Source organism: Pyrus communis, chromosome 10 (assembly GCF_963583255.1).
Source record: "Pyrus communis chromosome 10, drPyrComm1.1, whole genome shotgun sequence".
In the NCBI taxonomy this organism is placed as follows: domain Eukaryota; kingdom Viridiplantae; phylum Streptophyta; class Magnoliopsida; order Rosales; family Rosaceae; genus Pyrus; species Pyrus communis.
In genome coordinates, this window is record NC_084812.1 from 12287107 (window position 1) to 12299637 (window position 12531).

Genomic DNA, 12531 nt, shown 5'->3' on the forward strand with positions numbered 1-12531 from the left:
ATGGTCAGTTCACAAGCCATTGTCGCTTACAAAAGAACCGACGGAACTATTACTGTTTACTCTTCACCAATTAAAAGTTACGGGACACATTTGGAACAAGGGAATGTAAGCTTCCCTTTGTACGACGTCTCTGCAGTTTTTGAGAACAACGAATTCATCATCTTTGCAACCATAGGCCTTCCAAACAATGTCAGCGTTGTGCACCACGTCTGGCAGCAAGGACCCATGTTTGGAAACACTCCCGGAATGCACTCGCTTTCAGGACCCAACGTGCAATCTTTTGGAACCTTGGATTTTCTTTCCGGGAAAATTGAAACAAGCAAGGGAAGTACTTCAACGTCCGCCTTAAAATATGCGCATGGAATTATCAATACCATCAGTTGGGGCATACTTATGCCAATCGGCATAATCGTTGCAAGGTATCTCAAGACAGTCGAAGGGGCCGATCCGGCATGGTTTCATGCTCACAGAGGATGCCAAATGCTGGCTTTTCTTGGAGGGATTGCAGGGTGGGGAACTGGAATTTTTCTTGGCTCTAAATCTCCGGGGATTCAGTACAAGGGGCATAGATGCATCGGCATCACTCTGTTTGCCCTTGCCACGATTCAAGTAGCGGTAGCTCTTTGTTTGAGGCCGAAGAAGACAGACGAGAATAGGAAATATTGGAACTGGTTTCATTGGGTTGTGGGGTATGGAACAATCGTCCTAAGCATCGTCAATATTTTCAAAGGATTTGACATATTGGAGCCGGCCAACAAGTGGAAATTGGCTTACATTGCCATCATCGGTACTTTGGGATGCATCGCTGCAATCCTAGAGCTACGAAAACTAGGCTCTTTCCTTTCGAGGTTTAGAAGCAATCGAGCTGCAGGGCAAGAAATAGTCGGGAGTACCCAAACAATAGTGTAACTATATACTTTTATTTTTATTTCTTGGTTGAATTTTTTTGTAATTGAATACTTACATTAAATAGTTGGTTTCTGTGACATGTATGCACTTTTATATCAGTATTTTTGTTACATTCCATTAGCAATTGACAATTTTTGTCTGACTCGTTATTAAACATCCAAAAAAAAATTAGAAAATAAAAGTAAAAAACGTAGAAATTTTATGTGATCCAAATATATATAGCCCGCTTATGCATAAATCATTCCATAACTAGACGAAGCCATAATCCCCACAAACATTAACAAAAGTACTAATCTTTGACGTCGGTGAAATTTTTTTGTCAAAATAAAACACGTGTCTGTACGTAGTTTTTTAGTATCTTATTGAGCGGCAATATTCTTTTGATTTTCGGGTCAAACAATAAGCCATTTATTTCATGCTCGTTTTCCACTAGACCAATCTCTTGGAGTTTTCCAATATACTTCTTAAAATGAGTTCATGTCTCACGTGCTTATTTAGAACCAAAACTACAGTTCACTATACTATGGTAAAATTGCTCCAGTTTGCGAATTTTTTTAATTAAAAAAAGGATAGTACTATATTATGCTGGCGGGGCATAAGCCAACCCTTACAAAGGGCTACGGTTTACGGATTGGACTACATTATTTACTTACTTCCATGTAAACGGTCAGCTCAGGAATTGAATCCTCACCTCAGCTTGGGTTCAGGAGCTTTCTGATCAACGTATAAAACTCGTTGAATTTTAATCCAACAATTATAAATAAAAATTCTCTAAAAATTATAATAATGGTAGAATCCAATCGTCTTGTGTGTTGGATAGGAGGCACCTGAGGCGAAGCTCAGGAGAGGATCCCTTTTTATCTGAGAGTCCGCGCGTCCCTTTTTATCTTCACAAAAACCTTAGCCCCTTTGGGTTTTTAGCGCCTAAAACCCTCGGATTTCTTCACTTCACACCTTGAGCCATGGAAGCTCTGCAAGCTTCCCTCCCGCAAGTCCCTCACACCCAATTCGAACCCGACACTGATAAAATCAAACGCAACCTCACCAAGAAAGGCGTCCACCCAACTCCCAAGATCGTCCACACCGTCCGCAAAAAAGAAATCCAAAAACACAACCGCAAGCTCAACCGCCTCGCGGGGGCGGATCCATCTCCGCCGTTCTCGCAGACCCAAAAACAGGCCTTGGCCGAAGAAACCCATTTCCGAACTCTCAAGCGCGAGTTCAGGGACTTCACCAAAGCGGTCAAAGCGAAGAGTGGCGGCGAGGAATTCATGGTTGGGAGGCCTTGGGAGGGGATTGAGAGAATTGGGTTCCGAGAGCTCGCCAGTACTAGTGCGGAGTACGGCGGAGAGAAGCTGAAGAAGGAGGAGCTGAATGCGTTGAGGGAAATGTTCGAGGCCCGGAAGCTCGAGGAGTTGAAATGGGTGTTGGATGATGATATTGAGATGAAAGAAGAGTGGTTCAATGGTGAAGACAGGGTCTGGGACCCTTCTAAGCGGCGGAGACGTGGCGAGGGCGAGGTGATTCAGTTCCTTGTTGATAGGTATGTATTGGGGTTTTTGGTTTTGGAATGTATTGATAGTGGTTTTAGAATGCTGTGCTATCTGGGATTTTTTCAATTTTGGGAATTTTGTTTATTTTTTCTTGAGGTGGTTTTGTGGGCAGGCTTAGTTCTACCGAGTTTTCGGCGAGGGACTGGAAGCTTTCGAAGATGATGAAACAGTCAGGGTTGCAGTTCACTGAAGGTCAGATGCTTAAAATTCTTGGAGGACTTGGTGCTAAGGGATGTTGGAAACAGGCATTGTCTGTTGTGGATTGGGCATACAATGATAAGGGGAATAAACATTACAAAAGCAGGTAACTTTATTTGGTGAAAACCTTGGTTACTTTCATATATGTTTCTTCAAGCACAATTTATCTATATCCACTTGTGAGTTTGGAAAATCTGACCTGAATTGAACTACTAAAGGGTCTTAAAATTCAAAATTTGGATAATGGAAAGAAGCTCGATTGTCATACGTGCCAAGGATGTCATCCAATATGTCAAAGTTTTTTGTTGGCTTTCTTTCTGGGATAGATTTGATGCAAAAGCAAGGATTTTTCTTGTGCTGGAGCCATATTTAGGAACATCAACCTGCTCACGCAAACAAATAATGTTTTAGATTCAGAAACAAACTCAACCTTGATTTTGGGAAGGATTAAAGTACCTCAAGTGGGTTGTTCATTGTTTGGTAGAACTTTGATTATTCTGTAGTCATGTACTGAAAACAATGAGATGCCATACTGTAGTGCTTTTGTTATAGGCAACAACTTTTGGCCTGTGAACTACTCTATTGAATCTTCCAAAATCTTTTCTTTCACAGCCTTTGCTATTTTTTGTATAAAGTATTGGTGTGTGACTTCACTGACTTGATATGCTGCTATTGGCTCAGTTATAAATCTACACAGATCCATTAAACTACCCTCTTTTGTGTTGTTGACAAATTGATGCATGTTGTAGGTTCGTATATACAAAACTTTTGGCAGTTCTTGGGAAGGCACGAAGGCCCCATGAAGCTCTTCGCATTTTCAATCAGATGCTTGTGATGCCTTGCTCTTTGCAACTTTTTTCTGAATCCTCTGTCATACTTTAAAGAGATTTATTGAATAAATTCTTACATGCAAGTCATTCAGGGAGATTTCAACATATATCCTGATGTTGCTGCCTACCATAGCATTGTGGTTACACTTGGTCAAACCGGTCTTCTGAAGGAATTGCTGAAGATTATTGAATGCATGAGGCAGAAACCTTTCAAAGGAAATAAGAGTTTGTCTCGCACGAACTGGGACCCTGTTGTTGAACCCGATGTCATTGTGTATAATGCTGTAAGAGAGCAATTTTATGTTTTGCACTGTCATTCCTTGTCATAGATTAATCTCTACATTGATGTGATTCTCTCTCTTCCAAATTGGTTGCCAGTTACTGAATGCTTGTGCTCAAACCCATCAGTGGAAGGGTGTATCTTGGGTCTTTAACCAGTTGAGGAAGAGTGGCCTGAAACCTAATGGAGCAACATATGGACTTGCTATGGAGGTAATAATTGGATAATGTCATGTATTAACACGTAATCCTTCAAGCATAGGTCTTTTTTGTTAAGATCTAAAGAAATGCAGAAATACAATGACTCAGGGGTCGAGAATAAAAACATAAGTCTTGATTTGAAATATTTGTTTACCATCAGATATTTGTATATATCAGTATTATTGCTAGCAATGTACGTCTTACTCTAATAGGAGGTGCTTGTTGTTGTAAGGTAATGCTGCAATCTGGGAAATATGACCTTGTCCACGAACTCTTTAGGAAAATGAAAAAAAGTGGAGAAGCTCCAAAAGCTCTTAACTACAAAGGTAATTCTGTTTGTATCTCATGTGGTATGATTTGGATGCTGTATCATTATTTATGCTCTTACATATGATGTATCATTTCCCAGTTATTGTCAAAGCTTTTTGGTGTGAAGGGAAAATTGATGAAGCAGTGGAAGCAGTTAGGGATATGGAACAAAGAGGAGTGGTTGGAACAGGCAGTGTATATTATGAGTTAGCTTCCTGCCTTTGCAACAGTGGCAGGTGGCAGGATGCCCTGGTAGAAGTAAGTTTCTTTCTCTGTGGATTTTAGGTCTATTGTGACTGGCTTTAATTGTTTACATGTGGTGTAATCAAACTGTGCATGATATGTGGATGAAGAGTCTTCGGCAGCATTGTCATCCTTGCTGCAGTTCCTGCCATGTTTTTTGTCATTCATTTTCTTTCCTTGAATGAGGTGGATGAAGGAATAAGTTTTTACGCTGGGGTCCTCGTACTGTTATGATTGGTTTATTGCAAATATAGGAAGTTTCTTGTGGCACAAGTCATACACGTTTGCATTCAACTATCTACGCATTCCAGATCGTCAAGAATTGAAGCATGGACAATTAATTTATAGTGTAGTTGTCGTGGAATAGATGATGTTCATTTCTATAAATTTTGCTTGGTTACGTTTACTACTTTGTGTTCCTGCGTGGGTGCTTTGAATATTTTTAGGTGGACTTGTTCCTAAAACAATTTTCTTAAGGATGCATTTATATAATGATGATCGTTGTGAGTTTGCAGAGATGTTTGCCACTTGATTAGACATTTTTCTTTCTACATAATAAGCAACGTTTACCTTATTAACGAGTTTCATGTATGTGGGGCGAGGTGAAACTATATTCAGCTAGCTATGGCATGAAAAAGTAGCACTTGATTCTAAGTTGTCTTTAATACCGACTGCAGGTTGAGAAGATGAAAAAGGTACCGAATACTAAACCTTTGGAGGTCACCTTCACAGGCATGATAACGTCTTCCATGGAGGGAAGACGCATTGATGACTGCATATCCATATTTGAACACATGAAAACCCAGTGTTCCCCTAACATAGGGACCATAAATGCAATGCTGAAAGTCTTTGGACGTAGCGATATGTTTTTCAAAGCTAAAGAATTGTTTGAAGAAATCAAGACGGTTAAACCTGATTCTGATCCGTTACCAGATGGAGGTGGTACTTCCCTTGCCCCCGATGAGTACACATATATCTCAATGCTGAAGGCATCTGCCAGTGCTCTACAATGGGAATACTTTGAACATGTGTACAAGGAAATGGCTTTGTCTGGATATCAAATCGATCAAAGTAAACACGCATCGCTACTTGTGGAAGCATCCAGAGCTGGGAAGGTAAAGTATAGAGCTAACGGCCTTTATTTCTTCGTCTTCTTACATCGAACCCTTTTATTTTTTTACTGTGTCCAGTGATAGTGTTCATCTTTCCACTAAATGCACCTTGTTTGGAATGAAATCCAAGAATTTATTGAGGTATTAGGAAACATGTAGATCTCCTTTTGATTCTTCTTGAAAGCTCTCGACTTTTAAATTCTGGTTTTTGATTTGTTTCATCTTTTTCAGTATCCCTATCACTTGTGTGGTTTTGCGGTCTTGTTTTCTGTAACCACTGGATGAGTCGGGAACTTATACTTTGTAATCTGTTTGATGCAGTGCCATCTACTCGAGCACGCATTTGATGCAATTTTGGAAGCTGGAGAAATCCCCCATCCGTTTTTCTTCACTGAAATGGTATATCAAGCTACAGTCCGGCGTGATTATAAGAGAGCCGTAGCCTTGGTCAGCGCCATGGCTCACGCCCCGTTTCAAATCAGCGAAAGGCAGTGGACGGACCTTTCCGAGAAAAATGGAGACGCGATCAGTCAGGATGGTTTAGAGGAACTGCTGGATGCTCTAAACAATTGTGATGTAACATCGGAAGCCACGGTCATAAACTTGAAAAGATCATTGCTTTATCTTTGTCGGTCTTACAGATCAAGAGGCTTATCAAGTCCCGGCTATTTTGGCAGTGGAGCCACAGATGCATCATCCTCGGTCTATAGCAACAAGGGATTTGATGGTAACAAACTGGTTATTCCGAATCATTATTTGGATTCGGTTGATGGTATCCCCAAGCTGGGGAGGGATCATCTTGCTGGTGAGAGTATTGACATTCCCTCAGATGAGTTTTCTGTTGGTAAGACCCGCACCAGAAGAGACATAGACATGGTTAGGTCAATGGATTATGTTTCAGATGAAGATGGTGAACACTCAGAAGTCGATGAGGAAATTGAAACGCTGGTAAATGGAGTTGATTCTCACGGCTCGGATTTGCCCGCGGCAAATGAAATACTGGAAGCTTGGAAGGAAAGAAGGAAAAGGGATGGGATACTCTTCCCCTTTCAACAATAACAGAAGTTTAGACTTTCATTCGAACCAGATCCCTTCAGAAAGATGAACATCTCAGATTTCAATTTAGCATATTTCTGTCAATGTGTATGTAAGAAAAGTATTTTGGCCTACAACTCTGAAACTCAATGTGTTTACAGATGCATATATCAAATTTTATGTTTCATTCTTCGGGAAACTTTCCTAGGTGGGTGTGTGCGTTCGTGAGAGAGAGCAAATGTCCAGTGAAAATCTCTTATTTTCTAAGAATAGTAATTCTCCGATGCACTTACACAACAGCGACAACTGCAAATGCGCATAATTTATCTACCTTGGCATGAAAAACCCGCTCTTTCCTTCGCTTGTGTTTACTCATCATTTTAACTCTGAAACAGAAAACCTATAAGCTTCTTACATGATACCTGTAAAAAGAGAACAAGGAAGGTTCACAGACAAAGCTCCAACGTTCCAAATATACAATCCCAAACTATTTACACTAGACACATGAAGACATCGCTGCACCAGCGTATCATCATCCCACGCATGGTTCTTGCTCAAGAATGAGTTAACCCATATGAGAGTTTCATGTGAAGGTCTGCAAAAAAATTGCAAAGAAATACATAAAGGGCATGGATAGGAGTACTAGATTAGTTTTACCAAAATAAATTTTTATACATGAATCTTTGCATGATAATATATAACTTTGGAGCGAGAAATCATGAATCTTGCAAATTTATTTTAGCATGAAAAAAACTAGTATTTGCATATCACTATACAACATGCTAGTGGATAAAACTGCGATCTTTCAGTAACTTGACAAGAATTCGGGCAGCATTTATCCAAATATTGGCCAAGCTCACAAAATTCAAAAGTTAAAAGGATGCAAAGATAGCATCCTACAAGGGAATACTCACAGTCTACACACATTTTATGTGAAAGGTCAACTTATGATGTGAAATTGCTTAAGAGAACTTTACCAAGTTTTCTACATTTCAATGCTTTCATTGCTGCTTTGGCAAAAACTTGTGCTGCTTCTGCTTCAGCTTCTGCCGCCTCCGCCTCCCTTGCTGCCTCTTCAGCTGCTGCGATGGCAACCTCTGCCTCTGCTACCGCCTGTGCAGCAGCAGCAGCAGCCTCTTGTGCAGTCATGCTTCTCATCTTGGTTAAATCTGCATCTACTTGGGATTTAGTAAGGATGTTGACGTCACTCTTATCTGTTCTTGATGAATCCTTCTGCTTTCCATTGGGAAGCAATGCTGAAGAGCTTCTTCTTTTTTCAGAAGTTGCTGGAATTCTGTATCTATGCTTTACCTGCAACACAGACCGAAAAAAACAAATTCCTTAGATATGATCACGTAATTTTTTGTTTTTTCATTAAGAATGTCTATTCCTATTATAAACTTCGTTTCAGGTGGGAGGTAAGTCCTGATTCATACACATCCACAATTGTGAGTCTTATCAACTTAAACCCGCTGCTCAATCCCATCCTACATCACCTAACATTCCGTATCTTTGTTTACTACGAAATCTTAATCCTACTAGAGCTTACCTAATTAATCCGGAATTAAGACTGCTTAATAAATCCTAACCCTATTGGGACTACATAAAACAATAAAACATAAAGGGAAACATGAGAAATAATAAAATAGCTAACCCAAAATAACGAGAACCCTAGCCTAATTGGATAAAGGACCCAAGTACTCATGGAGAGCCTTGTTCCCTGGTTGAAAAAGACTCGTCCTTGAGTCTAAATCGTCGTCACCAAAGACTCCATGAGAAGCCTGAAACTGGATTCTTCCTTTCCAAACAAAGAGATTTTTCTTCAACACGAGACCATTTTTTGAGTATTTATGTTTGTTCTCATGCATCGCATGCTACATAGAGCTTCAGTATGACCTTAGACTTAAAATTCTAGTATATATTGTCATCAATACATTTTTCAGGCTTACAGGCCAAGGTTTCTTACATCAATCAGATAAATGCAGTCTCAGTCCAAACATACTACAGTAAATGTGCTCTAAGATACCAAAACTTGAGAGGTTAATTACCTTAACCAGCTTTCTGTTGGTTGTCATATGCTTTAATTTTGATGACAGTAGCTTTTTTAGGTTTGGTGGTGCCCAATATTGCTCCTACAAAATGAAAAGTGATAATGTCGAAATTTCTCCAAAAGATCAAGTATTAGTAAATGAGTTATTGAGGAAATTTGATATTGACAGCGGAATGATACATAAAACATAAAATATGAAGAAAGCATGCACTCTCCCCTATTTTCAATCCATTCATTTTCAACTCATTTGCATTCAAAGATGACAGAATTATGTACTTTAGTTTGACTTGTTAAATGTTTGTTATTTAAACACGAAACAGTTCTGAAAGTTTTCTATGAGACGGGTTTCCAAAACTATGAATGAAAGACTCACAATATATATACCTCTATGTACATAACAATTGCAGCTCTGTCAGAACCCCCTGGCTCCTTCAAATTTGTAATAGCTTCTAATATAAGGTGATCCAACCTAAAACCAACCAGATGTCAAGAAAAATACGATAGCATGTCATAAAGTACAATGTTCTTTTCGCCATTTTAAAGGAAGAATAAGATGTGGAGTCGTCTCAAAACATATTTTTGTAAATGTAGAAGGATATCAGAAAACTGCCTCGCAAATTAGCAAATGTAACCATACTCATATGCCAGCACTAAACCAATAGAAGAGTGGAGCAGCCCCTCGTATCAATAGAGGTACGACTAGAAAACCTATCCAGATCGGATGACAAATCCTCGGACACACTCAAGGCTCTCTTTCCATATCAACAGTCTTCAGTTAAAGTGACCTTTACAGCTATGCTTATATAGAGAATTCCTATTCTATTGTTCAGGAAATACAAAGTGAGAGTATAGAGTAGGCATGAAACGAAAAGGGATTGAGAAAAAAAGGTAAAATATATTTCACAGGACAGTCATACCTATCACAGAACTCCTAAAGACAAAATATTATAGATGCAAGTGATAAAATTCATTTGTACAACATTAACATTTTCATGCCATTCGCTTTACGGTGACAATATTCATGAGTACGAGATTTTATGGAAATAAGATAATGAATTGAGGGTCAAAATAACAGGTACCGTTGATCCTTAATGCGGACCAGTTATTTGACCGTTATCCCATTAGATCAAGAATTTTCAGATCCAGTTCTTATCACAGAATGAATGTACATTCAATATCCATAAAATCAGTGGAGATCTAACCTGGAAATTGGATGTTTTGAATCTTTTGATTCAGTAGTCTGCGACTTTCCACCAGAAATGGCAAGAGGCTTAGCGTCAACCACCTCTTTATGACTTTGGATTACAGTGCTCACAGCCAAAGGGTTATTGTTGTTCTCATGTTTAGGAGTTGGTAAGTTCCTTTTAAGTGCAAGCTTAGCCTTCTGTCGAGAACCCCATATTGCAGTCACATTTATATTTCTCCACTTGTCCTATCCAAGGAAACAACTACAAGCGTTATTAAACAAAAACACAAAATCTAATATTTACAACCAAATCAAGCATGAATCTGTACAGTACTCTTTTAGGATATGAAAAGAATAACTTATCCAGCTCAAATAATAGACCTTTAAATCCGAAGAAGATTTTGTACATCCACATTTTTCTATATTAGTTTAACAATACCGACTAAGGCTAAAGTCTCGAAAATGGAGACCTTGAGATCAACATTTGAACGCAGATGTAAGATAGTATTGAATTCTGGATCTGTCAGTATTGTGCGCCACTTTCCTGCCCCATGTTTAAGTACTCCAGCTTTAAGGGCTTCTTCTTCTTCGGAAGTCCACTTCTGCTTAGGAGCACCCATCAACCGAAATCCAGAGCCCTTCCAGAACGAAATCTGCCAAGTCAATTTCTGCACTTTTCAGAACTTCATAGATTATCAAATTTTGAATGGTAAAAAGCTTCAACTACAATATAGTAACTTAAAAGACCAACAATTATAATTTTACCATAATTCCCCCAACCCAATATAAATGAATATATAAGGAGGGTAAAAAAAAAACCCTACAGTGAAACTTAAAACCCCTGTGGAATTGAACTCATCCACTAAATTATATATTCCGTTTTCAAGTCAGTTTTTTTTTCTTTGATTAAAAAACGATTTTGGAAAATGCAATCCAAGGCTGAAGAAGCAGAGGAAGACCTAAGACGATTTAAGAAAAAAATGGAATACTTGGAGCTAACGGGAGACTTGACACAATGTTCTAGCCTGAAATTACAATTAACTGTGCAAAAATTCCAACTGGGTATATCAATTTAATAAAGGTTACAAGCTTAACAATTTATCATTTTTTACGTTAAATTCTGTCTAAATCCACTAAATTTCTGAACTTTTACAAGAACTTGAATTCCATCTCGCTCACCTCAACTAAGAAAATTCACATCAATTGCATCAAATGGCAATGCATGTCGGCAATTCCTGCACACGCAAAAAACCCCAGAATCTAATTCTCATAAAATACGAGCGAGATTTTCAAAAAATTGAAATTCCGGCAAGTAGCCGGTGAAAAACTGAAAAGAAAAAAGAGAGAAGGGAAGCAGAGGATTACCGGATCGCAGAAATCACCGAGGAGCTGACGGAAAATGTGGGCAGCTGAGAGATTGGCTGGATTATCCGAAATTTGAAGAATCTGAGAATTTTGCTAAATTCATACAAATATTTACATGAATTTTATTTTATGGACTCTTGGTGTTCAAGTGTCGAATTTTGTCCGAAAATTAGAAGGAGAAAAATTGTTGTAATTGAAATTCTTCCAGGTTTTGTTTTTGTCTCGCTCGGCCTACCCTTTTGAGAGATGGACAGCCAGGCCTGAGGGATGGGACCCGCCAAATGGTTTATGCTTGCTAATAGGGGTCTTCGGTTTCTCTAAATTATGTTAGACCCCTCATTTCGAAAGCACTATACACTTTCACCCCTATACTTTTTCTGTGTTTTCTTTTATTCTCTCTTTTATTTATTTTATTTTTGTGCTTTTTGAATAAGGAAGTTAACGAAGAACGCATTCTTTTGAAAAACTTTATTTGAGCAAAACCTTTTGTGTTCATACAAAAATTAAGGTCTAATCGGTAATTATATGATTTTTAGTTTTTATTTTTTTTGTAATTGAGATACAAAAACAAATGTGAAAAATGAGAAATAAAAAAAAGTGGAGGAAAAATAGTAGGATAGATACAAACAACATTATATCAAATGACTCCACAAATTAACAACGAATTAACCTAAGTTAGAATTCACTAACAATCAAGAACTCACCAAGAACTGAGAACCTTAAAATTTATTGATTTTCTAATATAAAAGATTATACAATGCCTTTTAGCCCTCATTTTTCTAGGAGTACAAATAAGAAAACAAATTAAAGAAATAGTAATCCCGAAATGCCATTTTGGGCTAGCAAATGGAGTTTGGCAAAAAGAAATATATTCATATTTTAGGAACAACATGACAAGTTTTTTTTTTTTTTTTTTTTTTTCGCGACGTCATTCTCTTCAAAACGCGGGTTGTGTCCTCAAGTTTGCGATGCTTGGGCCTTGCTATAGATTTTACGGCCTTTAGTTTATTTTACATCACAAAACCAAGTTATTAAATTGGAGACTAGGAGTGTATTCAATTGAGATTTTGAGGGGTTTTAATTATTTTAATGAATCCAGAGGTACTCAATTAGGATTTTAAGTGATTCTCTGAAATTCAATGTGTATTCAATCATGATTTTAAAATAGTTTATTAAAATCCTTTGAAATCTAGGTGTATTCAATTAGAATTTTAAGAAAGTTTATAACATTTCAGATGTATTTAATTTGAATTTGAATTTA

At 38.1% G+C, this 12531-nt stretch overlaps 3 protein-coding genes across 8 annotated transcripts; 2 read left to right on the forward strand and 1 right to left on the reverse strand.

Moving 5' to 3' along the window:
- LOC137747863 (cytochrome b561 and DOMON domain-containing protein At5g47530-like) lies at positions 1-909 on the forward strand. Its single transcript, XM_068488003.1, has one exon. It carries the CDS (start codon positions 1-3, stop codon positions 907-909), a length of 909 nt encoding a protein of 302 aa, XP_068344104.1.
- Positions 910-1774: 865 nt separating this feature from the next.
- Positions 1775-6695, forward strand: LOC137746732 (pentatricopeptide repeat-containing protein At5g67570, chloroplastic). The gene is made up of 9 exons (XM_068486734.1): positions 1775-2452; positions 2575-2766; positions 3410-3491; positions 3583-3774; positions 3869-3982; positions 4203-4296; positions 4380-4537; positions 5200-5637; positions 5956-6695. The coding sequence occupies exons 1-9, from the start codon at positions 1872-1874 to the stop codon at positions 6691-6693; spliced, it is 2589 nt and encodes an 862-aa protein (XP_068342835.1). The 5' UTR covers positions 1775-1871; the 3' UTR covers positions 6694-6695.
- An 81-nt stretch (positions 6696-6776) lies between these two features.
- LOC137746734 (telomere repeat-binding factor 2) lies at positions 6777-11469 on the reverse strand. Of its 6 annotated transcripts, none has more exons than XM_068486741.1 (8): positions 11271-11469; positions 11085-11140; positions 10376-10558; positions 9922-10151; positions 9104-9188; positions 8718-8801; positions 7647-7980; positions 6777-7091 (listed from the first exon to the last, which is right to left on the reverse strand). In XM_068486741.1, the coding sequence occupies exons 3-8, from the start codon at positions 10523-10525 to the stop codon at positions 7081-7083; spliced, it is 894 nt and encodes a 297-aa protein (XP_068342842.1). In that variant the 5' UTR covers positions 10526-10558; positions 11085-11140; positions 11271-11469; the 3' UTR covers positions 6777-7080. The 6 variants fall into 6 exon arrangements, with proteins under 6 accessions (XP_068342842.1, XP_068342836.1, XP_068342837.1 ...); XM_068486735.1 differs by having other exon boundaries at positions 6777-7264; XM_068486736.1 differs by having other exon boundaries at positions 6777-7264; positions 10376-10573.
- Positions 11470-12531: the final 1062 nt, after the last annotated feature.

Excerpts from the sequence above, each read along its gene's own strand:
- LOC137747863 (XM_068488003.1), top strand. The coding sequence starts at position 1 with ATGGTCAGTTCACAAGCCATTGTCGCTTACAAAAGAACCGACGGAACT.
- LOC137746732 (XM_068486734.1), top strand. The coding sequence starts at position 1,872 with ATGGAAGCTCTGCAAGCTTCCCTCCCGCAAGTCCCTCACACCCAATTC. Across the intron at positions 4,297-4,379 it reads AAAAGCTCTTAACTACAAAG|TTATTGTCAAAGCTTTTTGG; the intron begins GTAATTCTGTTT and ends ATCATTTCCCAG. Across the intron at positions 5,638-5,955 it reads AAGCATCCAGAGCTGGGAAG|TGCCATCTACTCGAGCACGC; the intron begins GTAAAGTATAGA and ends TGTTTGATGCAG.
- LOC137746734 (XM_068486738.1), bottom strand. The coding sequence starts at position 10,525 with ATGGGTGCTCCTAAGCAGAAGTGGACTTCCGAAGAAGAAGAAGCCCTT. Across the intron at positions 8,802-9,103 it reads CAATTGTTATGTACATAGAG|GAGCAATATTGGGCACCACC; the intron begins GTATATATATTG and ends TTCATTTTGTAG. Across the intron at positions 7,981-8,717 it reads CCAACAGAAAGCTGGTTAAG|GTAAAGCATAGATACAGAAT; the intron begins GTAATTAACCTC and ends TCTGTGTTGCAG.